Source organism: Pithys albifrons, chromosome 2 (assembly GCF_047495875.1).
Source record: "Pithys albifrons albifrons isolate INPA30051 chromosome 2, PitAlb_v1, whole genome shotgun sequence".
Lineage (NCBI taxonomy): Eukaryota > Metazoa > Chordata > Aves > Passeriformes > Thamnophilidae > Pithys > Pithys albifrons.
In genome coordinates, this window is record NC_092459.1 from 43,162,597 (window position 1) to 43,187,076 (window position 24,480).

The 24,480-nt window shown below is 38.8% G+C and overlaps 1 protein-coding gene across 1 annotated transcript in view; it reads left to right on the forward strand.

The window, feature by feature from the left end:
* Nucleotides 1-24,480, forward strand: part of LIN28B (lin-28 homolog B) — an 84,898-nt gene that overhangs the window by 29,707 nt on the left and 30,711 nt on the right. The window contains exon 3 of the mRNA XM_071547867.1: nucleotides 16,957-17,141. Within this exon, the coding sequence (XP_071403968.1) occupies nucleotides 16,957-17,141 (185 nt within the window). The remainder of the gene's footprint in view (nucleotides 1-16,956; nucleotides 17,142-24,480) is intronic.

Genomic DNA, 24,480 nt, shown 5'->3' on the forward strand with positions numbered 1-24,480 from the left:
AGCTGCCAGGTATTTTGATTTTATGAAAAGTTTAGTTATAATGGATTAGTTATGTTAGTTTGTTTTTAAGAACAAAAGTGTTGTATTTGGCCACAAGAATTGCTTGGATAACTTCTCATAATAACTGAAATGGAGCAGAAGATAGCAGGGACAAAACCAAAATATTCCATACAGTTGTGATTACAGGTTGTTACAGCATAAAATACAGTTAGTATATGTTACAAATCTAAGGACATTATTAAGCATATTATCATTTCTTTATTAGAAATTTCAGTTAAGCCCTGAAGTTGAAGCATGTTAAAGAAGCTAAAAATATTCCTGATGTTTAGGTAGCATATCATTGAGTCTGAAGATTTTCAAGACTTGAGAGTAGGCTGTATTAGAAATGATGCATTGCTACTATTTGATTTAGAAAAAGGAACACAACACAGATGCAGCAAATGTTTTCTATACAACAGATCATTAATAACACATCATGATGTGTGAGGTTTTTCAGAGTTCATAAAAACACCACTGATGGCCATCTATCCAGTAGCGATAGTGTAAACTCTTGAGAGCTTGATGAGTGAAGCTTCTGTTGGCTCTTCTGAGTTTTGTCCTGGTTTGAAGCATGGAGACATTTTTACCAGCAAAAAAAATATCTTTTTTCTAGGAAGTCAAGGTCTCAAACAGTTGTTCGGATGTCACCAACTGTAACTGAGACCAAGCCTTGTCTGAATCTTTGTATCAACGAAGCCAGTGTTTCTGCCTTTATGTTAGGGATGTAGAAAACCAAAGGCACCAGTACAAGGAGAGGGACTTCACTGTGTGTTGAAATACATGGATGACATTTGCAGCACAAGTACTCCAGACCTTCAGCAGGCAAGCTCTGGGCTCTGTATTTACAGAAGCTTTAACAATACTCAAAAGCCTGTCCCCTTAGCAAAATTTTTGCTCCCAAAACATGGTAGCATTATGTGTTAAACATGCACTGAGAGAGGCTGCCTTGGTAGCTTGGGCCAGCCTCTCCCTGGCTGAACCCATGACCCAGCTGCTTCCTGGCCCTGAGTCATCCTGTCTGTTGTAAAAGGATCCTGCAATGTTCCTGCTCACTGTGAATCTCTGCAAGTGCAACTGGGCTCATAAACTGCCATTTTATTAAGACCAGTGGTGTGGTAATCAGTGACCAGAAATGACCTTGAAACAGAAGTATAATTTTGATAGAACTAAAAGCAACAGAGAGAAAAGCACCTTAAAATCCACAGGCCGGAGAGCATGTGACTAAAGGGCTATGCTGTGTAATTTTCTGGGCTAAGTAACCACAGTTTCTGTAGATGGCTGTGGTGGGCCAGTCCATCTTTATAGCTTCTGAACAGCAACCCTGCTCGTTCAGCTGGCTAAGGCTTTTCTAACTTTTCAGTGTTAGTTTTGAATTTCAAAGTAGAATATCCATATTACTTCATCCTGGATCCTAGCATTTGCCCAAGTTAGTGCATGTTGTTGTGCTAGGCTGTTCTTATGGAAGCGCTGCTGCAGAGCTTTCTGTCACTGTCCTTGGCTGTGTGCTTACTTGACTGATCATATGTAGCCAGTTCTGTGTCCCTTTCACCAGACAACAAATGACTTTGTTACTCATTTTGATTTTATATGTGATAGGCCTTCATTCTGTACCGTATCAGGCAATGAAAAATGGATTGGATAAGAGTGTTATTTCCCAGGAGAGATACCTATGACTAAGTTATCTGCGAGTGCATTCACAATATGTTCCCTTTGATGAGAAAGAAAAGTTTTTAGATGCCCATTTTTCTTCTGCACCCTTTGGAAGACAGGACAGAAAGATTGTTAGTTTTTAAAAGCTGCATCAACAGGAAAGCGGTTAACCTGCATTTTTACTCTATAAGAAAGCTTTTCATTCGCTTTAGGTTATATCATTTGAGAAAAAAAAATGGGTCGTAAGCTGTGCTGTGGTATCCATTTGGTGGTTAATACTTCTTTAACTCTTCTAAATTGACAGCTCAGTTGAAAATATGACCATTTTACAGATACAAGACTAATTCTTGCATCTTCAGCTATTCCTAGTTTTAGTTGCTTACAGGAGGGCAACCTGAGGTCTTGAGTCTGTGGAGAACCATATATGCCCCAGCTCTGCATCTATTTTTATGGTGTCTCTTCTCTGTGTATTTAAATGTCCTAATTGCCAGGAACTGACCCGTCTCTCACCTTTAAGTTTCTCATGCTTGTTGTTAGCTTCAGGGTCTTAAATCTCTGGAAGCACTTGAGTGAGGTTCATCAAGTTACTGTGTGTTAACTTAAAAAAACCCAAAATGCTAACAATCAAGACTTTAATTTTTTTTTTGTAGTCTTGACTTTCTGTTTTCTTGTCAACATTTTTCTGCAACTTATCTCAGAAATATCTTGCCTGTCTGCATAACAGATGTTTATCACCTGGTTACTCTGAAGAATATTTACCTGTTTGCAGAACAAAGTCAGCTGTAAGAAATTGCACATGGTATATGGACTGCAGAAACTTGATAGGTGACTAATCATGCACACAATCTTATGATTTCCTTGCATTCTTAAAATAACTGTTCCCACAGCACAGTGGTCACGTCTAAGTGGTCTTGGAGGTGCAAAAGTGCTGTGTAGCTATAAAGAAAAAAACTGGTTTACTAATTTGTCCTTAAGATCTATTGAATTGAAGGGGTATGTGTATAAGAAAGTGAGATAAATTATGTTGGATGGGTCTCAAAATTATTCACTATCCTAAGTTTTGTGTTGTTTTGTTTATTTGGTTTGGGGCTTTTTGCTGTATCTCTGTCCGTTAGCACATTTTACTCATGAGCAGAATGTTTACCAAGGCTACATAGTCCTGTAGACCATGTTACTTACCTGTATCTTGGAAGAGGTGGCTGTTTGCGGTCACTTTCTGTGCAAGTTTTTCCCCAGAGTGTGGAAATGCACTCTGAGTGCATTGAAGACCAGAGTGGCCTGAGCTGCTATGCTTGTGCCGTGCTTGTGCCTGCTGGAAATGTTGCTGCACTGCCTGCCAGGTCTTCATCCAGTACTTCATGCAGTCTTATATCCACTCCTAGATAATCATTGTGTTCTTTGATACTGAAAAGGTAGTACAAAAGCTTTGTCGTCTTCTTCCTACTATGTAAGATGGTGGGCAGCTTCTGGCATTAGTGCACTATTTCTTTGTGGATACAGACATTAGTAGGGTATTTTTTTAAAATTGAAAACACTAAGCAAGCAGATTCATCGGGTTAAATTTGTCAACATAGTGAACAGAAATGCAAGAGCTGTACCATAGAATATTTTCGTAAAACTGAGCCTGTCTAATTAGGCATATTTATTGCATTATCCAAAATTGCTGGAACTTTTTTTCCAGAGATGTTAGCCTCACTTGACTATTGAGATCTTCATTGTCCTTCCATCAGTGAAATTTTTACCTGTTCATCTATTTATGCCTTTTATCCTATATGTGTTTTATAAGAGAACATGAGACTCTCCATTTTTCATGTTCCCATCTGGCCAAGGCAGGCAGGTCTGCTCACCGGCTCATCCCTGTACACCCCTTGTACAACCCCATGGCTCTCAGGCCTCTCACCCAGTAGGAAGGAGACCTGCAGTCCAAATCTGTATTTCCTCCCTCTCTTTGTATGGCACTGGATGACTCAGCAACTGTTAGATCCTGATCATCCCCTTTCTGATTTGTATCAGTTTTGAGCCAATGCTTGAAGATGGAGATAGTTTTTGCCTGAGTGAGCAAAATCTGACTTGGATTAAAAGGTGAGCATGTTCTCCAGGTATCCAAGCCTGATGGAAGTAGAGAACAGTGTCTATTCTGTGTTTTTACCACTGGTACTTACATCTCTACTTCTTTGTTCTGTACTCTCAGGGATCTCTTTAAGGTGGAACATGAATGGCCTTTCAGAGGGGACCACCACTTATGTTGATGATAGTCTGCTTGCTACCAACTGTATTTTTGGGAAGTATTGTGTTTATTTTTGGGATTGCAGCATACAATAGTAACAAATCTTCCCTGAGGATTCACCGTGTTCCTACTCGGTGTTTTCAAGTTATTTCACATAATAATTTCATCTACCATCTTTCAAAAATACTTCTACCAAAACCTGAGTCATTCCCACACATAGTTTTTCCTGGTAAGTTTACTTCACTTCATCTCCACACCTATTTGTAGCTATAACTGAGAGTCAAAGACTACACAAATGGATGTTGACCCATGCTCAGGTGAATCTACTAATAATCATTAGATTTAATTTAACCAGCACTTGAACAGTTGTTCAGAAGTCTTCTGTGCCTCTCCTCATGATCCTGCTCGCTTCCTCTTCCAGTGGGATACTATCCTCTGTGGAAGCTGCTGGTGTAAGAACTGCTGGGCACATGTAGGTAATGCTTGGATTAAAAAAAGCCTTTGTGATTAAATACTGCAACATACCTGTTCTACTATAGCATAGTATATACTAGAGACGTTTGCAGAACACGTTACTGGCAAGTAACATTTTCTGCCAGCAAAAGCTTTCTATCTAACCTTTTATTATACTTTGTAATGGATACTTTGTGTGGCCTAGTGTTTAATTTGGCTGTTGTTTTATTTATTGATTTGATCAAGCTAGGTTATGGAGTTGGCTTTAAATGACATGTGTTTCACATGCACATGCACATGTATATTAACTGTGATAAGGGAATACCGAGTTGGTACAATCAAGAAAAAATACATAGACAATACTGAAGCCACACATAGAGCTGCAAGTCTAATTTTAATTTGTACATACTTGACTTTATGATCAACTACCATCTGCACACCTCCCCCCTATAATGTGTTGTGGTTTCAGCTACATAGCTTACATAGGAGCCAGAAAATAAATGCTGTGAATATGGTCCAGTGTTACTGGAAGGAGTCTAGAAAAATAAATAGTACACAGAATTTATTGTTTCCCACAACTCAGCTGTGTTTCTTGCTTTATAGTTACTGTACGATGTAACTCTGATTTTAGCCTTTGGAGCTTGCTCTTTCAAACAATCTAATAAAAATGGAGCCTGGAGTTTGTTTACTTCTCGTATTAAAAGCAAACAGTTCAGAGAGCAGACCACTTTTATTGGACCTGTAAAGGAGTAATATAGATTGTTGAGATTTCAGACTGCATTTTGTCTATCATGGATTTCAGTTTTTGGTGAGTACTGAGATGTTGGTTTGGGGAGGGAAGGGTAAATTTGGCAGCTTTCACTGATGTTATGGCTGGCTGCGAGACCAGGCTGTTATATTAATGCAGCAAAAAGACTGAGTGGAAACATACATATGTTGTAGTGAAAAAAATGCAGTTTTTATGTAGTTCTGTTTTTTTCTCCCATATGTAGGGAGGAAGAAAAGTCTTTGGCCAGCACTAAGAGAAGTAAATAATATTATGTAGAAGTCTGATTTAATGTTATTACAGATGGCTAAAATAGAAATTAACTTCTTGGAAGTTAAGAAAACATAATTACTGCAGAGCTAGTGTCCTTGGTCTTGTGAGCCCTTGGTCTGGAAAGGGTATTTGGAAGAGGATATACTCAATTATTTTTTGTGTTCCTATCGTCAACCAGGATCAGTACTCCCAACAGGGAGGGGAAACCTGAGCTTGCCATGTATGCCAGCAGTGCCCTGTGAAACAATGGGCTTTTAATTTTGAAAGAAGGACACGGGACAGCCTAGAGCTCAAATCATTATGTTGAAAGGATGTTACTAGGTGAGGCAAATAAACCATAAATACGTGTTTGGAAGGATTTCTCCTACGGATTGTTTGCCTTACAACTGTAACAGAACTAGTCACCTGCCTGGGTTTCATGAGATGTGTCTGGCGTGTCTGAGGTGTACTCAACCCACAAACCCAACACATTCAGAATTAGCAGGCTGATACTTCTGGGTCTGCTCTCCTGTACATGTTGATGGGAGCTGTGGCAGCAGATTGCAAGAGGAAGGACTTGTCCTTAAGGAACCCTTTTGTGTCTTCCTGCTGCAGCTGGTCTGACCCTCTTTCAGGAGGCCTCAAAAACATTTACATTCTTTGGCAGAGCATGCTGAAATTAGGACATAAAAATGACAGCTTCAGTATTGGATTCTTAAATAATATTGAAGTAGATTGTGTTGTGTAATCTGAGCAGAAGCCAATTTTACTGTCATTTGATTGATAGAGTTTGTATGCATGATGTTCCAATTTCACAGTTACTTCCTAAATAAATATAATGATAGCCATAGTAATAAAACAATATTTTGAAAGTTAAGTTTTTCAAGTGTACCTCTCCAATACCTATGCTAAAAAATTAAAGAATTTATCTTTTATAATTAAAATCCTTAATCTTGTTTCATAAAATTCACTTTAATCTGCTTTCCATTTACTTGAGAAGGGTTTTGCCTTAAATGCTGTTTTCTCATTTTTATAATGTGAATTCTGAGGTGTTTAATTGAAACACAGGTTGTATCTTTTGTAGCAGAATATAGTTTATGCTTTGATAATAGAAGTGGCTCCGAACTAACCATTTCTGTCAGTTTTTAAAATGCAGCTTTTTAGGGAACCACTTCACAGTAAAGATACAAATTAAATATTCTCCCAAACAGTAATTAAAAAGTTCTGCTAAGTTCAAGGTAGTTTTTGAATTGTTAGTGCTATCTCATTCTGCTGCTGTGTATTTCTAAAATATAGTTTAATTTGAAGTCTCCTTCTCATTTTCTGTTATGTCCAGTTAGACATTTATTAGTAGTTTCACTGCTCTCTAGTACCCTAACTGTTATGTATGTAGATCATCTTCCACCCCCATCCCTCAAAAAATAAAAGGCGATTAAGGTTTGAAGTGTAAAATAACCTTGTGCTCATTCCTCATCCAAAACAAGTGTTCTTTTATTCAGATATCCGAATACCTAATAAATATTTTCAATTCTCATAAAATTCTATCAAATGAAAATATCAGTTGGTAGAACTGATGGCATACTAGATTATTTGTTACTAAAACAAAAAAAGTTAAAGATTGAGTAAATGTGTATAATCTGCTGTACAAAAACAGCTAAGAAAGAGTAATCATAATTTAAAAAGCATAGAGGTATAAGAGATGTTGAATCATAAGCCAGGAATTGTTAATACAATATAAATATTGCTGTTAATTTTGCTTTTATTCTAAAGGAAAAAGTGTTTTGGTTTTACAGAATAGATAATGTTGTGAAAAGCATTAACCAGCCCCAATAAAAATTTCAGCTCATTTATTGCTTCTTTGCTTTATCAGCAACAACATTTAAACCCCACCGATTTTGACAGATATTTGTGTTTTATTTTGTGTGCATGGTGACTTTGACTTTAGTAAACCAGTATTCTAACCAGTATTTTATTTTTATGTTTTGTTTGTCATTTGTGTAAGACCTTGCACAGTGCGACATGAGTCCTCAGTGGGAACCAAAAACACCTGTACCATAAAAGTAAAAACAATGTTTGTGCAAAAGCTGGAGAATAGTTCAAGAGAGGTGTCTGTTTACAAGATAATGGATTTTTATCTTGGGATTGCTCAGGGCATAGTTACTCTCAGCCGGCTAAAATACCATCCATGTTCACTTACTCCCTCGCTCTCCAGCTCGCAGTAGCTTTCAAGCAGGTAGTGTTCTTCTCTGAAGAATTAGAAGAGGTCATCGAAGCATGGAGGGACTTTGCACTAATGCGGCTGATGGTAGTTTTCAGAAAGCATTCTCTGCAGCGTGATCTCAGGTTTCTAAGGTGAAGACCTGGGAGGTGGCAGTTGTGGCACTGTGCTGGGTTGGCCGCCTGCAGTTCTCAGCCCAGGGCCTGGAAGAGGGTGAGGTGATATGAGGACAGTTCTTCAGGCTCTAGCCTATAGGTAGCTTAGACCAACTAGAGAAGGAGAAAAAAGCAGGCAGGGTCAAGGGTGGACGGCTATCAGAGCCCAAGTAAGAATTAGGCTGAAAACCCTCATTGTGCTTCCAGTTCTTGAGCCACTCATGTAGCTACAAAGCCTGGAAAGAGAGAGGAGTTGGCTTGTCTGCAACTTTGAGAACCTGTAGCTGCTGTAACTGTCAGCCACTTGTTTTTCACAGATCAGTTTTAGCTTCAATCATCAGCCAGGCCGTTGCCCCAGCCCATGTCTTTTGGCAGGACCTAGCCCTTCTACCACCCTGACCCCTCCCCCTTGAGAAAGTCAGATTGCTCAGTTCCAGCACAATCCAGCAACCAACCTATTTCCATCCTTCCCAATCCAGAGTCTTACCTCATTACTGTACACAAGTAAGATTCTTTTTGTCCTGGTTATGTATTCTCTTGAATTCAACACAGCCCAGCTGCCCTCACCCCAACCTTCTGTTTCCCTTCTGGACTACGCAATTGTTGGTGACAGGTAAAAAGAGGCAGGTTGGTGACTGGGATATATTTTGCCATGAGAATAGGGTGAGATAAGAGGTTCAGGACTCCTTATATTTTGCTAACTTATGTTTGAAATGCAGGATTTTCTAGTGTCAGCCTGTGGCTCCTGTAGCTGCCCACAGTGTTAGCCATTCTTCAGTTTCCCAGTGAGATGTGAACCACTTAATTTTCTCATGTAAAAGGTTGCAAAAAGGTGGATAAACTGCTTTCTCAGTATTTTCCTGGTACTATTTTCCTAGTGCTACACAATTTCAAAGGCTAAGAACAGCTTCCTCAGAGATGGATATTAAGCGTTTGAAGTAAGAAAACATGTTTCTCAGTCCATTTTTATGCAGAGGAAGAAAAAGTTGCATGTGCAGAGAGAAATCCTGCTACATCTGAATTAGCAGATCACAATCTGGGCTTAATTTATTTTTAATTATATGCAGTCTCTTGGCATGGTGGGAGGTGATGAGGGAGGTGGATAAGAAACCTTTATATAGCTTAAACATCTCCTGGCACAGGGGATTGTCATTCCCATGCATGGGGGTGTATAGAGGAGCACGGAAATTAAGCTCATAGACCTTGTAGGGCAGGCGTGGAAAATAGAGGTGGTGCAGCTGTTTCTGAAAATGTGGTTAACGACACCAGAAAGGTGTAGTAAATCTGGAGGAAACTGTGGTTTGAGTGAGATAACTCTACCGCTGGGTCTGTGCTTTCTACCAGAGTACATTGTCAGTACTTGAAAAATGCAGCAAACTGTGGGTTGTACATTGCGCCTTCCTGTGCGTTTGCATTTCCACCTCTGTTTATGGAATGATCTACATTGAAGTCAACTAATTTTTAGATCTGCTGGAGGAGAACTGTGTTTCAGTATATTCAGTGTGCTTTTTGAAATTAGTGAATCATAGCCATGCTGTGTTCTGTCCTCAGCATTAAACTCACAGGAGAGAGATGCCTGATGGGAGACAGCTTAGCCAAATCCTTCTTGCAGATTTTGTTGTATTTGTATCTCTTATGGAAGAAATGAGAGAAGTGGACTTGGCAGTATTCATGGATTTTCTGTTTTGGGTGGCTGACTCTTATTTTGCTTCATGGTTTTGGTTTTTTGTTTGTTTATTTGTTTATTTGGTGGGGTTGTTTTGGTTTGGGGTCTTTCGTGTGCTTTGTTTGTTTTCCCCATAAAGGGAGGAAAAAAGGCCTAGGACTCTGTAGGGTACCTCCTTTCTTCATGTAATAGAAGACGAGCTGCAGGAATGGATTGTTTTGGCCTCTGCCTTGCAAGTTTGTGTTCATATCAGAGAGGAGATTTGAAAAATACTATGCCTAGGTGGACACTATGAAAGCATGAAGCTCACAGTTGTCGTGACTTTTTCATGATGTCAGGGGAAGAGTTACGCCAAACAGTCATGCTGATTTTTCCCCCTTGGGAAGTTTTCCACTTGAAGCTTCACTAGAATGGATTGAGTATCAGGATGGCTTGGAGAGTCTGTTCAGCTTGACATCAGGCCCTACCGTGAAAGAATTAAATAAGTGGGGGAAAAGTGTGTCCTTCTAATGAAAACAGAAAGGGGATAATCTGCCCTGTTTATTGATTACTTAAAAGGTCATGTTCATTTGTTCCTAATTTTTGTAGAATGAGCTTCAGGTTTATGCAAAGCTGCCTTACAGCAGATGAGTATTTGGAACAGAGAATGAGGTGGTTTCAGTTGCATGAAGTGAACTGCACTTGCTGAGGGCAGGTTAGCTCGGTGGCTAGTGAAGGAGGGGAAGGGCCCCCATCCTGGGAGATCTGTGGGGCTCCCAAGGGCAGTGTGGTCAAGGGGTAGCAAGGGAAAACTTGTGAGGAGGGAACATGGAGGTGTTTGACCATTAGGAGACCATCAAGAGAAGAAGATGCTTCTCAGTGTGTGAACTTCAGAGGGTATAACCTGTCCAGGATTAATGGTGTGGTTTCAGTAAGATCCCTGAGGCAATGTAAGTGGCAAGCTGGGAAAGTGCTGCATAGAACAGCCTTACCTGCCATGGCTGCACACTCACAAGGCTTCTTTTGAGGTGTGCTGGTGTTTTTTTTTGACTACATAGAACTGATTCAGGGAGGAGAAACAGCAGAAATCTGACATTTCCAAGAACAGGTGAACAGTTTTCTTCCTGAGTTAATGTGAGACTCTGGTGAGGAACTGTCCCTTTGAATTCACTGAAGTGAAGTCAGTTCACTCTTACTTTGTGCCCAGCGTGACTGATGAGAAAATACTTAAATTAAGAAATGAAAGAAGAGACTGGTTTGATTTTCATGCCTGATATTAAAGCACAGAACAAGGAAAAGTAGGTAAATGAGAACTGTACATGCAATAACACAAATGGTTTATGTGAAGGAGAAAAGGATGATAACTAGTAGTAGAACACTAGTTGTGTAGGTGCTACACTATCAAAAATACACTTACTATAGCAAGAAAAGAGGTTGAGGTCAGGGAGAAGAAGCAAAGGACATGTTTATTGTCCAGGCCCTTTTAGTAGTATGCAAAATTAGACCAGCTGGTGCTGAATGTGTAATCAGATACAGATGCAGCGGAAACGTGGTCAAATACCATTTGTGGCCTGAACATAAATACTGAAAATTATGCAGAAAATTAGTAAGGTGTGAATGAAGTTGGCACTGTGTAAAAAAACAAACAGTAACATGGGCACAGTAGACTCTGGCAAAAATCACTTTGGGAAGGAATTACATGTTGTAGACCTTGAACTTGGATTTATATACAACATAACATTATGAGAGAGGAATACTAGTAGGAATAGTAACATTATAGATATTCTGTATAATAGATCAGATCTATATCTAAGCACAAATGATGATATAATGATGTGATATTTCTGTACACAACAGTGAATAGTTTTCTTACCAAGAGTAATTCTTAATAGAAGCTGTGTTGTTTTAGACTTGGAAGGAATTGCAGACCTTACAGAAAAAATTACTGTATAAAAAATGAAGGTAAGACATGAACTGTGTTTATTTGATTTAAGTTAAATGGCATGACAGAAAGTTAGTAACAATTTAAGACAAACGTGTTAAATTAGCAGTGGTTAGTGAACATAGGTGAGCTGAAGTACTGGAGGCTTAAATAGAGGAGACGTTCAACTTGAATCCCAAGTGAAGGAAAAGGAGTACTGTGAGAAGTTACCTCATCTCCCTAGCAGAAAACATTTTCCTGGGAGGGATATTGGCAGAGAAAAAGTAATACAAAAAGAAGGAGTATATTATCAAAGGAAGTAATTTCTTGAAAGTTGTGATGAAACAAGAACTGAAAGTATTAAGCTGAGTTAAAATTCATTTAAACTGCTTAAAAATGAAAGCAGTTACTAAAAGTTTTTTTAGATTCATAAGCTGAGAAAGAAGAAATCCTTCTGTTGTACAGGGAGGGTGGTTTTGAGTCAGAGAAAGCCTTTTTTGTTCAAAAGCTAATTAAATAACTTTGCACACTTCTCAGTAAGAAGAATAACAGTGTGGGGACAGCGACAGGATGATGAATGGAAACAGAGTTATGAATATGACTATAGTCATGGTGGAAATTCAAGACAGAAACAAATTCCAAGAAATAAAGATGTGAAATTGCAGTGTACCAGCTGCATTGTGGTTACTGCCTACATACCAGTTCTTTCTCTACTGGAACGTTAATTGCAGTAGCTCACCCTTTCTCATAAACGTGGTATATATGTAGTGTACATGGCTCTTCATTGTCTTAAGAGCTGAAGTGCAAATCTTTGAAAAATAGTGTTTTGTATCTTTATTTTAAAGTTAATTTGTGCAAAAAAATTGTAGTGCTGTAGAGTTTTCTTTTTTACATAAAATATCGAGGAACACATTCTCATCCCAAAAGTTGCTGTTTCCACTGTATATGTCCTGGAGCTTACTGAACCTTTCATGGAATAGATTCAGCACACTGGAAAAACAAAAATCTTTCTCTGTTTCCTCTTCCTCTTATCCTCCCCCCTTCTTTTGAAATGGAGTTTGTTTCCTGTCAGATTAGTGAGTTAAATTGGCTTATGGGGAGGACCAAAAGAAGTGCCAGATTTGGTGCAAGATAAGCCTCTAGGAGCAGGAACAAGCCCTTGAGGTCAGCAGTAGCAATGGTGTGAGGTGTTTTGCAAGTGGCCAGTCTTCAAATTCTGTTAGTGCAGCAGATCTGCGTGTTGCTCTCAGAGCAACATGTTGTTCAGAGCAGTGGGGGATTTGGGTTTTTTTTAGCATTCTGCCTGCAAAAATGCATAGTCTTCACAAATCTGCTAAAATGCAAGTTTGGTGGACAGCAGAAGTCCTTGTAGCAGGACTTGTGTCACGCAGCTAATACCATTTTGCCCTATTCCAGGTAAGAGCACTAGTATCCATCCAGTGTAAATTTACTTTTGTGTCATCTTACCATGTACTTTTGCTTTACTTAAAGGTTGCTGGCTCTTGATGGAATTGTATGAGGTTGTTTTGGAGAGATTTTCTTACAGTCATTATTGTCACTGGACTTCAGGACATGCTTTCCCTTCATGTCTGGATTTAATTGTAGATAATTTTGAAGGGAAAACAGTTTTCGTACTTTGGGAAACCTGCCATGTTAGTGGCGTCTGGTCATTGTACTACGCAATCAATCAATCACTAGATAAAAAGGGGCAGAAATGAAAGATACAGAAAATAAACGATAAGCAGAATAAACGGTAAGCAGAATGCTACCAAATAATTTTCTCCTCCCTCCTCTAAAGTATTTAACGTCAGCAACAGTAGTTATTCATAGTCCTAACTAGAAATGGCAAAGTTGTTGTGAGTAGGCACTTACTCCCCACAGGTTACTAAAAGGAATGCACGCGTATCTGAGGCAATTGGGCCCCTGTAATGATCCTTAATTCCGAACTTCCTTTCTTTTGTAGACCTTGCTGAGAGCTGCAAGCATTCCCTGACACTGCCCAGGAAGTGGTACTTTTCTTTGGGGGCCATCTTGCTAATACTGTTTATATTTGTTAAGTTTTGATTTTTGTTTTGTACTAGAAAATACTGTCCATGAATTTGCAATCATGGATTTTTCCATTCCTATTTGTTGTTGCTAATGCTACCAGAAAATTGCTAGTATTTTGGACCAAGCTGTTGCTTGTGACAGAGATGGAAGATATTTTACATTATAGGCTAAAACACGAAGAAATAATAGGGTATCTGTTAAAAAGAAGAAAAAAAACCACAGGAAAAAACCACCAGAAGTGGCCCTGTCAAGTTAAAAAAGAGAAAGAAAAAAGCTCTAGTCTGAAATCACTGTATTGACTGCTAGTAAAAATAACAGTAAAGTCTCTGACAGCTGAAAGAGAGAGAAGCAAGGAAAAGCATGTTGCTTTTAAGTTTTTTCCCTTTGTTCATTGGCGGTGTGCCCATACACCCCATTCAGGACTCTAGAAATAGTTCACTGACTTGAAACTCTGGCTGCTTTTAATTGTGTTGGTTTTATTTGTTTAAGTAATGTGAGGAAAATAGTGAACTAGGTCTCTGAACATTAAATTATCAACTTTACAGACATTTTTTGTTCAACTCTTTAGACAAGTTAAGAGTGATTCAGGTTTTAGATTTGTTTTGCTGGTTTTCAAATGCCATTTTTTCACAATGGTTTTGAATTGTTATTGCACCCTCAGAGAATCTCACCGTGAGCTATATATGTGCACAAGAAGCCCAAGAGCACCAAATGCATCTCTAACATTTAAAAGCTATTGAGGTGTATTCAAGGAGAGTACTGTGCAAGACATTTGAAGTGGTTTTTTCAGCATTTTTTGTTGTTAAAAGTGCTTGGAAAAAACAAACGTGTCAAAAATGTACATCTGCATGACGGGATTCATGAAAGCCTAATTGTTCCTTTACTTAGGCTTTTAAATATGTTTAAAATTCTCTCTTGCAAATCGAGTGCTTTATTTGGAAATAGAAGCTTGTTGCTAAAAGTGAAATCAGAAAAATAAACACACCTTACAGTACTAATAATGCCCTTTTAAAGTTATGTTTTAAGCAAGTGCTTATTTATTCTGAAGTAAAGTAGGAGACAAAATGTTATGTGCAGAGCTGATGTCAACCTTCTGGCTTTTTGATAATAACAGTGAAACTCAGAAAGGGAAAATGCACATAACTCTTCCTGAGACTTAACTGTGTCTTTGTTAAGTTGTAATTAAACAAAAAGACTAAAATATCCATGCTGTGTTCAGTGTTGCAGGAAAATAAGGGCTTATGCCTTTGAGGTTCCCTTGTGATTAGCACCCATCTGTGTTGTCATGATTGTCTAGTTTTGGAACATTCCACTACATGCTTAGTTTTAACAAGTTTTTCTCTTGTGGCTGCTGACAACTGAAGAGGTGTGGATGAACCTAGAGATGGAATCACGCCACAGGCAGTATCTGTTGTTTCAGTTGATGAGTGGTGGTGTCTTCTTTGGGCATATGCTGAACTTGAATGTTTCTTCATTTGGACAAAGAACCCCTCATTCCTATACAGACATTTCAATGTGGCTTGAAATAATACTGCCTGCCTGGGTGGCTTGTTTCACTGATTTGTGTAGAACTACTGTCTTCCTCTTGCATTAGTAAAAACACTTGCATGCTTCTTTTCTTGTACCTTGTATTTTCATTTTTTTAAAAAAAGCCAACCTTATGATTAAGAGAACAGATATTATATATCTTTTCTTTCATGTGTCCTGCAACAGTCCCTCTCCCATATTATCCACACCCGCCCCCACCCCCACCCCCCCTGGCTTTTTTAGATAGTGCTCAACCTCTAGCCTGTAAAATCAGCGATTTGTCTCATGCATCACACTGTGACATTTGGTGGAAGAGCCACATGTACGAGAACTGCAAACAGGATAAGCAAAACCTGCCTTTGTCCTGAGCAGTGGAGCTGTGTTCTTGCTTACTTTTGACTTCTGGAAAATTATAAGCACATGAGCTGCTTGGTTAGACTGGTGTTGGTAGTGTCGTGTTGTGCTGGCTAGACTCAGAATTCAGCTGGTCTGGTACTTGGGTTTTCAAGAAGCTACGGCATGTGTGCTTTCAGATGGTTTCATTAAAATAAATATTCGCAATTATTTTGTAATTCATAACTTAGTCCATAAGTTCTGTCAGAAACAGAATTTGCACTGGTGTCCTTCTTCGGGAAGACAGGGAAAAGTTAAGTGACACAGGTCCCTGAAGGTAACTCTGCTGCAGAACCAGGAACTGGAATCCTGTTTTCCAGTCTCGTCAGGTATGGTTCAGTGTTGGGTTAAGATCTCAATCACAGAAAAGCCTAGTTTGGAAGGCACCTCTTGATCTCATCTGGTTTGATGTTTTGCTGCAAGCAGGGCCTTGGATTAGGTTATTCAGTGCCCTGGTACACTGAGTCTTAACTATTTTCAACAAAGGGAGCTATACTGCTACTTTGGGCTTCTCTGTTTAATTCTTTTTATAGTGAATTGCTTCTTGTGTCTGGATGGAGTTTCCTCTGAAGCAGAGGAAGAATTTAGAGTCAAGTGTCTCACTCGGCTTTTATTTGCATGAGACTGAGCTGAGTTGGCACCTGCAGTGAAGATTCCCTTCTTGACTTCTTAAGTGTGTGAAAATTGATGGATTTTGTAATATTCTCTGTGAGTCTAACTGATCTTAATCATGTACTGGGTAACTTCTAAAATAAAAGTGTAGTGCAACCAGCATTAATCACTTTATCTCCAACCACTCCATCCCCAAAACCCCAAACCTGTCTCATTTAACTTGATGATCATTTTATTTAAGAATTTGATTAATCAGATTTGTCCTGGAATGTAGACTTACTATTGAACATAACGTATTTGGAATTGTGATGAAAATGTTCATTGTGTCACAATCAGTGGTGAGCTCCTGTTGGCTTCAGTTTGTCCAAAATTTTGCTGCTGCAGTGTAATATCCAAAGATTTATCACTTTTTATTTCACATGTCCTGGTGCTGATAATTTCCTTTTCTTTGAATGAAAATACAAATGTGTACATAAATCATGCTAAGTAGATAACAATTTTGCTGTAGTGAACAGAAATTTGTGAACTCACAAGGGCTATTTGAATTGCCCATGTCAGTGGACTTTGTTCAGAGTGCCTTTCTCCTGCTTCTTGTACTTGCTCTTTGATTCATTTTAAGAGCAGCAGAGTCATGTCCCAGATATAAAGAATACAAATTATTAAAATTTTGATCATAAGTTAATTAGCTCCTAAGTGAACATTTGCTCTCTTTCCAGGCCTTTTCAGTTCTGAACACTTGTTAGGGGTTTTAAGAATACAGCACTTTTTCTGCTTCTTACGCCTGTAGCATTCATCACAGAAAAGGAAAATGTGATTTCAGTTTTACTGATACTGAAAATAGGTTCTTGTTACTTGTTTAGTGTTGAATAGTGTTTTCAGTGTGTCCAGGACTATAATTTGTAGTATTGTCTGCTATAGCTCACACAGAGGAAGCTGTTACTCAACTTGTATGTATTGTGGGATGGCAGATGGTAATTTGTCCTGTTGATTATGAATGTAAATACTGTTTTTAAGGCAACAGTAACCAAGAGTATTTTTCCTATTTACAGAGCAAGCTTTACATGGAAGGATTTAGAAGCCTAAAAGAAGGAGAACCAGTGGAATTTACTTTTAAGAAATCTTCCAAAGGCCTTGAATCAATACGGGTAACAGGCCCTGGTGGGAGCCCCTGTTTAGGAAGTGAAAGACGACCCAAAGGGAAGACAGTACAAAAAAGAAAACCAAAGGGAGATAGGTAATTACCTTACTTTGCTATTCCCCCTTTTTTTTCTTTGCAAGTTTTTATTGAAATAATGTTTTCAGCATTTATTTGTTTGTGAAAGGAAACCCTTCTATGTATATTTGGCTTTTACACATAGTTTAGTAATTTGATTAAAGCTATATCTATACAACTACATAAATTACCCATTGATTAGTTTTACTTGGGAACTTTTATTAAATTAGAGGGACCCCGCAAAGGAATGTTGTATTATTTTGAAAATATTGCTATTAGACTGAAAAGAGAGGTCAGGCTGAATACAGATGAAAGAATGTCATATTTAGGTGAGAATTGTGCATGCTAAAGAGACTATTGTGTGCGGTGGGGTTTTAAACTGTACACAGAAAAAAGTATAGGTGCTGCAGCAAGGGCTGACATGGATATAATTTGATTAATTATGTTTTTAGTTAGTGAACAGAGTATAAGGTGTTTCCAAAAGTTTTAATGTCTGGTGGTTTGAAGAACTGTTGTAATAATATTTTACACATTTCAGCTTAATTTTGATTGTTGCACTTATTCCTACAGATGTGCAGCAATCTGACTTGCACTGCACTGTTACACTTCTTTTCCTGCCTCTGATAGCTTGAAGAATTTCTGTAATCCTCTTGACTACAAAGTCACTTGTACCTAATTCAACAAGGGCAGCCTTCTTGCCCCAAAACTATTTAGGTGAATTTTCCTTTTTTAACTCATACTGTTGCTCAGCCCAGTAACTGTAACGAGATCAAGAGGAATATATAATTTGCAGAGGATCCTAGTGAGAACATCCAAACAGCCAAGTTTTGCCTGCAGTATTTAATGTATGAAATGACTGAGAGGTGATGGCTCTCTTTCATTGCAAATTATGAAGCAAAGAGTAGCTTAGGAAAATGCGGTCACCTGGAAAGGCAGTGTAGTCCAGCATTGAGAAATTTGGGATCAGAAACCTTTACTAGCTACAGATGAGCTCCACTTGTCTTCACGTCTCTTAAAGGGGCTTTTTTTTTTTAAATTAAGGACTGGAGACAACATGATATTTGTCCCTCTTTCACCCTCTTTGTAAAAGCTAAAGGCCATAAACAAAATTTATTACTGCTGTAACAGATCAGAGTCCATAACCACAACAAGGAGAGACTTTGTAAGTGGGACAAAGCTTTCTTTTTGGTTACTCCCCATATCTGGCATTTCAGAGTTGTGTTGCTTGCAATGGCTGTGAATGTTTCTTATTTTGAGCTAGGCTTCCAGTATTGTTCTTATTTAAATCATTAGTTTTTCCATGGACTGTAATTACCTATCTGTTTAGGGTATTAGCATTACCATTTTTCTTGATGTTTCATACTTCAGCAGCAAATAAAAGCCACAATATGCAGTCGCGATACTGTTGACCTGTTCGTTGCACATGTATGTGAAGGAAGACACTCCTTGCCTCAAAAACCTTGACATTCAAATGGACAGGTGATATGTAGACAAGAAAAACTACATATTGAAAGAGACAGGGATTGGAACAAATGTAGATATTTATAGTACACAGTGTAGTCAATGCAGAGGAAATTGTACTTTCCAAGTACAATTCATCTTATCCTGGGGAAGCATCTGAAATGTTGGGATTGAATCTTGCCTTATTGCTGTTTCTCTTCAGGGCTCCAAAGAGACTCTAGTTCTCTGTATATGCTTCCCTTGCAAGTCTCTAAATTGAAGTAAGATGAGTTCTGCTTTCGGTCATGTTTTTTCATAGCTGAAAAAATTGAACAGATATACCCTGAAAAACAGTGCGGAGGGGTGATCCATGAGACAGTGTACTCTCTAATGTTCACTTGCCTTTAAAAAAGGAAAAACTCTAAATTAATTTGAATTAATTTGAATGTGAAAATGTGAACAAAAACATCTATCCACTTCTGTCTCAGAATTCTTACACTTTAGTCATAAGACACCAAAAAAGCCTGAATTTTGAAATGTTTGAAGTAGCATTGACATTATCACTCAGTGAGAAGCAGTGTCTTTACTTGAAGGAAAATTGGTTTTGAATGCCTAGCCAATAAAAAAGGTGCATCTGCAACATGTATAGTGAAAAGTTTTTTGAAGATTGCTTTTGTACTGTGAGAACTGCCTCCATTTATGAAAGCTAATTCCAACTTCTGTTCATTTCCCTTTATGTTATCAGTGTAACAGTGTGAGGACCCATCCTCAGTGCATCTTTTTATATGGATCCTGTTTGAATGGATTCTGTTGCTCTAATTACTGAGCTAGAGAGAACAAAGATGAGGGAGAAAAAAGGAAAAGCAGCAGTATATGCAGATAGTGGGGAGGGGAAAGTCATAGCACTGAGGCTACCAGTGTTAGTAGTCCATGATAGTCAGGGTGTCTGTGATTTGCAGTTTTGTTGCTGCAAGGACCTTGGTATGGTAATAATTTCCCTCTGATTAATTTCATAACATAGACGGGAAGTCTTCGTAGTTGTCACCAGTGGTGTTGGCCACTTGGTCATTCTTTCTCAGTCAGCATACTAGTACATGCCAGAACAAGGAAGGGAAAGTTGTTGTGGTCCACATGGAATGAATCTGTGGCTATGAGCAGCCTGCAGGCTTTATGTTCCCAGACCTTACTTTAAGCTATTGTAATACATGTGTGTCTTATGCATATACTTTTTCACACTATCTAGAGTAATCTGGGCTAGAGGAGAGATTTCTAAATGAGACTGAGCTAGGATTTCCATCTGACAAGTTCTGGGTTCAGCAGTGGTGTTCTGTGACAGAAACGCATAGTGGAGGGGCTAATCTCTTCCTACTGGAGTAAATCAGGGGATAAATTTACAATGAGTTACATTGAGACAGATTTCAGCTTGCTTTTTTTAATATATGCCCAATATAGGGTGTTTTACTCAATGTTGGCAGTGAGCTGACTCAAAAGCATGCTATGCTGCTCTCTAGGAATGACCATGGGAATCTTTTTTAGAAAACATAAAAGTACTCTGAATTCACACTTTAATCAAGTGTTCAGTAACTTGTAGACAAGTCTGTGACTTAGAATAGAAAAAGTGAAATCAGAACCTAGCCTACCATCTCCAAGTAAAGTTTAGAGGAGTGAAAAGGGAAGAAGAAAGAAAAAATTGTGCTCTGTTTTAATGAACATACATTCCCAGTGTTTCTATATCAGCTAAAGTGAAACTGGTTAAAGGACCACTTTATGAGTTGTAATTATTTTTACAGCTAGGATAATGTTTCTTAGCACAGACCTTTGGCACAATATTAACAAAGGTACATGGTGGTCACAGGACTAGAAGTCAAGAGTTATCTTTGGGATCCAGTATTTGTAAATATTCCTAGTAGGAGCTCAAGATCGGATACTTTTTCAACAGTGTCTGTAGTGGTGTATCTGCTTGCCTTGGCACTTGTTCCATGTGGAATGTTTTAGGGGAGATGGGAAGGATGACAGTTGTTTGGGTTTTGTGGTTTTTGGTTCTTTTGTATTTTTTCATTTTGAAATCTTTACACCAAAATGGAAGCAATAAAATAAAACAAGAAAGAAGGGACAATTAAGGTTATAGCTCCATCTCCCTATGTTCTGATTTATGACAGTTCAGTCCTCTTACTCACTGGTAATGTCACACATGGCAGGGAAACCTTCTATCACGAGTGACCTGTATCGGAAATGGTTTAGATTTAAACATGTAACAAATAAGCATTACGTTGTGAGATTTGAGTTTGACATGAAACATTTCACTGTCTTCATTTAAAAGTGCAGCCCACAAGTAAATGGTGAGGCAGGGATTTGGGAGCTCAACAAACCATTGCCACCAGATAAACGATGATGCTGAATTATGTACTGGGAAGTATGGCTACTGAAATAGCTGTGTATTTCTAGCTTAGCTGGCTAAACAGTAATAAGCACTGCAGCATTGCTGTAACACTTCAGAAACCTTTTTCCAATGCAGGTATCTACAAAGGAGGAAGAAGAGGAAAAGAAGTGGTTTTGTGTTAAGATGTAGTAAATGGTGTTTGCCAGTAACTCTTGAGCATGACCAAAAGTATAATTGTCAAATGAAGAAAAACGTAGTTCTAAACCACCAATTATGTGGAAATACAGTGACTTAGGGAAGGGAGGGGAGGAGCTGTAATTAAATAATATAATTCTTCTCTGATGAACTGTCACTTAAAATTAGCTTGTGTCTGAGTTAGGCAGAAAATGGTTTTAACATCTGAAGATGTTCTGTGGATGATCTGAAGTCAGACTATAATAAGAAAATCTTTAAATCTTCTTTAAAAGCTCATGATCTGCACAAACAGCCACTAAACTGTTGTGACACAGACAGAGATGACAGCATGGTGGACTGCTGTGGGGGACATTTGAATTAAAGTTAGCAGAACTAGGAGAGCTAGTTCAGGACAGCAAACTTACATGATACTAAGTTACTTCAAATTTGGTATTATATCCATACCATCTCTCTTGACTGAATCATGCGGAAGTATATAATCTAATTTTCATAGGAAAGTCTCCTATGGCTTGAACTGAGCAGATTTTGATGAAGGAAATGTGAATAATGGTGATGTGGACTAGTGGTATGGACTGAGAAGGAGAGACCTGAACTAGTATCAAAATAGTAGAAGCATATAAAACACATGCTGATCAGACAGATGGGGCCAGGGTGGATGGGGAAAGCCTGTCAGTCCCTTCTCCTGAGAGCTAGGAAGCAAGGTCAGTAGTGGTCACTGCGTACAGCTATAACAATGGGGACATGTCCACCTCTGCCCTTGGCCAGCCCTGGGGCCCCACTTTGGGCAGGTCCTCAACAGCACTGGGGTGGAATGGGGAGCAGACAAAGTGAGTTCAGCCAGCCAGAAAAACAGATGAAAACCTCAAGAAGCTGTAGCCTTTGGCACAAAACGGTGTCAGCGTGTCACTGTGAAAGGGTGGAATCTTTAGGCTCCTCTTCAAGGTAGATCCCATTCACAGTTCTGTCATTTTCTAACGAGGAAGCTGACACAGATGCAATGCAAAAGTTGCATGGGTTTTACATCAATTTCTCAGAGATACATCGGGCAGAAGGAGCTTTCTCAAGGGTGGTGTTTCAGTAATTAGAACAGGCACACCTCCTCCCTGACTCATTTTCACCTGGTATTAGATGGCAAGAATTTCTTCATTCCAGTTTTAATTCTTGCTTTTCCATTTTTCAAGCATAGGGCATTTTCTTGACTGTTTTCTCTTTCTATGCTTCACAATGATTTTGCTGAGTAGCTACTTCCTCTTTCCAGTGATGTCTGAGACCACATCTTAGGCTTAGAATGCAAAGACAGCCATCATTTTGTTCTCTTACATGAAATGAAGTCCCTCTGGCCTATTATCTTTTTTCCAACAAGGGCAGATATTTAGGGAGAGACTGTAAAAAATCAGGAGGTATAGGCTTCCCTCTCTGGCAAGTAGTGGTTTAAGTATTTCTTCAGTATTGACAACTCATCTGCAAAAGATATGTGTTAAGTACCTGAGTCTGCTGGATGCAACTTTTTTTGGATCCTTAAGCAAGGCTTGGTATTATTTGTGCAGAGCTTTATACAACTAACAATTTGCATGTTTAGACAATAGGTTAGAATGGGGATAAACACCAGTCTGGTATTTGCTTTCTTAAATAATCTTAGGATTGACATTTGTTGACTGTGCCACAATAAGCCTCTAAACTGGTATGAACTCCATGTAACAGGAACAGCAGACTGTTCCTAGATAAACAAAACAAACAAACAAAAAACCCCACCCACAAACAAAACCAAACAAACTAAAAAAAAAAAGCCTGAGAGCTTTGCAGTACTCCAGTACTTTAAGAAGATAGTACCTTTGCTGGTCTGCAACCATGAGGAACAAAGTTTTCCATCCTTTGTGTCTTTCTCTAGGCTGACAACTTTTAGTAAGGCTTAGCACCATTTAGGGTTTCTCCAAGAGTAAGGTAAAACCCAAAAGCCAGAGGGCCTTGTCAGTAGGGTTAGTAAGTAGTAACGTTTAAAACTTGCTGCCACTTGGTGCTGTGCATTGGAGGCTTGAAAGCTGACTTGGAGATGGATCAGGGCTGTCCAGTCTGATGAGAATAGAATCAGATCTCCAAGACCACATATTTTCTGCAGGAAAAAATGAAAGCGGCTTAAGGGAAGAAAGTCAAAACAACTGCTGCTGCTTGATGTGTTTAGCACCCAATATCTATGAATCATACACTATTTGGCATGATTTCATCTCTGGCATAGAGTGTAGCTAAACCAGTCTTCTGGAAGAGCCAGGGGCAGGGCTATGGTAAAGTGCCCCAGAGTGAGAGCACCTCTTGGAAGACAGCAAGCCATGGTTAGGCTAGCTTCTACCCCCAGATCCAGCATACAGTGCCGGGAGTTGCCTTCCTCAAAAGATAATGGATTTCTCTTCCTACTTAACTCTAGCTCATTCAGGAGCCAGGAGGCAGAGCTGAAAGATCAGTGTTTACGGGTGTGAGCAAAGTGTAGAAACAACATGAAAAATATTGGAAAGAAAGGTTTTGTTTTTCAGAAGAAGTGGAAGAAATCCTATTCAAAATTTTGAATGTAGAGAACATGGTTTGATTTGCAAAGCCATCATAGTTAGATACAGGCTACAAAGCTTAATTTGATCTGAGGTTAATTAGAATTACTTGGGGGTACTCTGGCACACTGTATTGTGTTGGGTAGTAATACGGGCATTCCTCATTCATTTGAAAGGCCAGTTTCTGGTTTCAGACTATTTAACTACCAAATTCATCATGAGACAACCTGAAGTAAGGGCTTTTTTCAGATTCCCCCTTGCTGGTGAACTTGAATAACCATGCAGTATTTCAGCCTGCTCAATTGATTCCAAGCAGGAGCTGGGCTTTGCACTTAGGCCTACACATCATCAGAACATGTAAAAATATGTGCTGCCTTTCCATCATGTGCCTTCTGATAGGGCTGCTGATGTGCTACAAGTAAATGCAATTATCTGTGCCAAAGCAAGAGCTAGGGAACCTGGTAGCAGTTATACCACTGAGCAGTATCCAATCCTGATTTTCATCATTGCAAGCTTGTATTAAGAACAGAGTAGAGCCTAAAGAAAGTTGTCTTTGGTATGTGTTCGTATGCATGTACACTTAAGAAGAGATAGGCCCCAAATTTTTCATAGTGTTTATAATAAGAAATCCAAATTTGATGCTAAAGTAAGTAGATACAATTCTGAAAACGTACAAGAACAGATGAAGTGAGTAGGAAGGTGTCGTTTTTATGCAGCCTCATGTAGAGTAAAGCTGTCCCTGCACAGCAGATGGGTTTCTTGAGTACATACGCTGTTTTGGAATGCAGAATATTTGTCTTTAATTGGA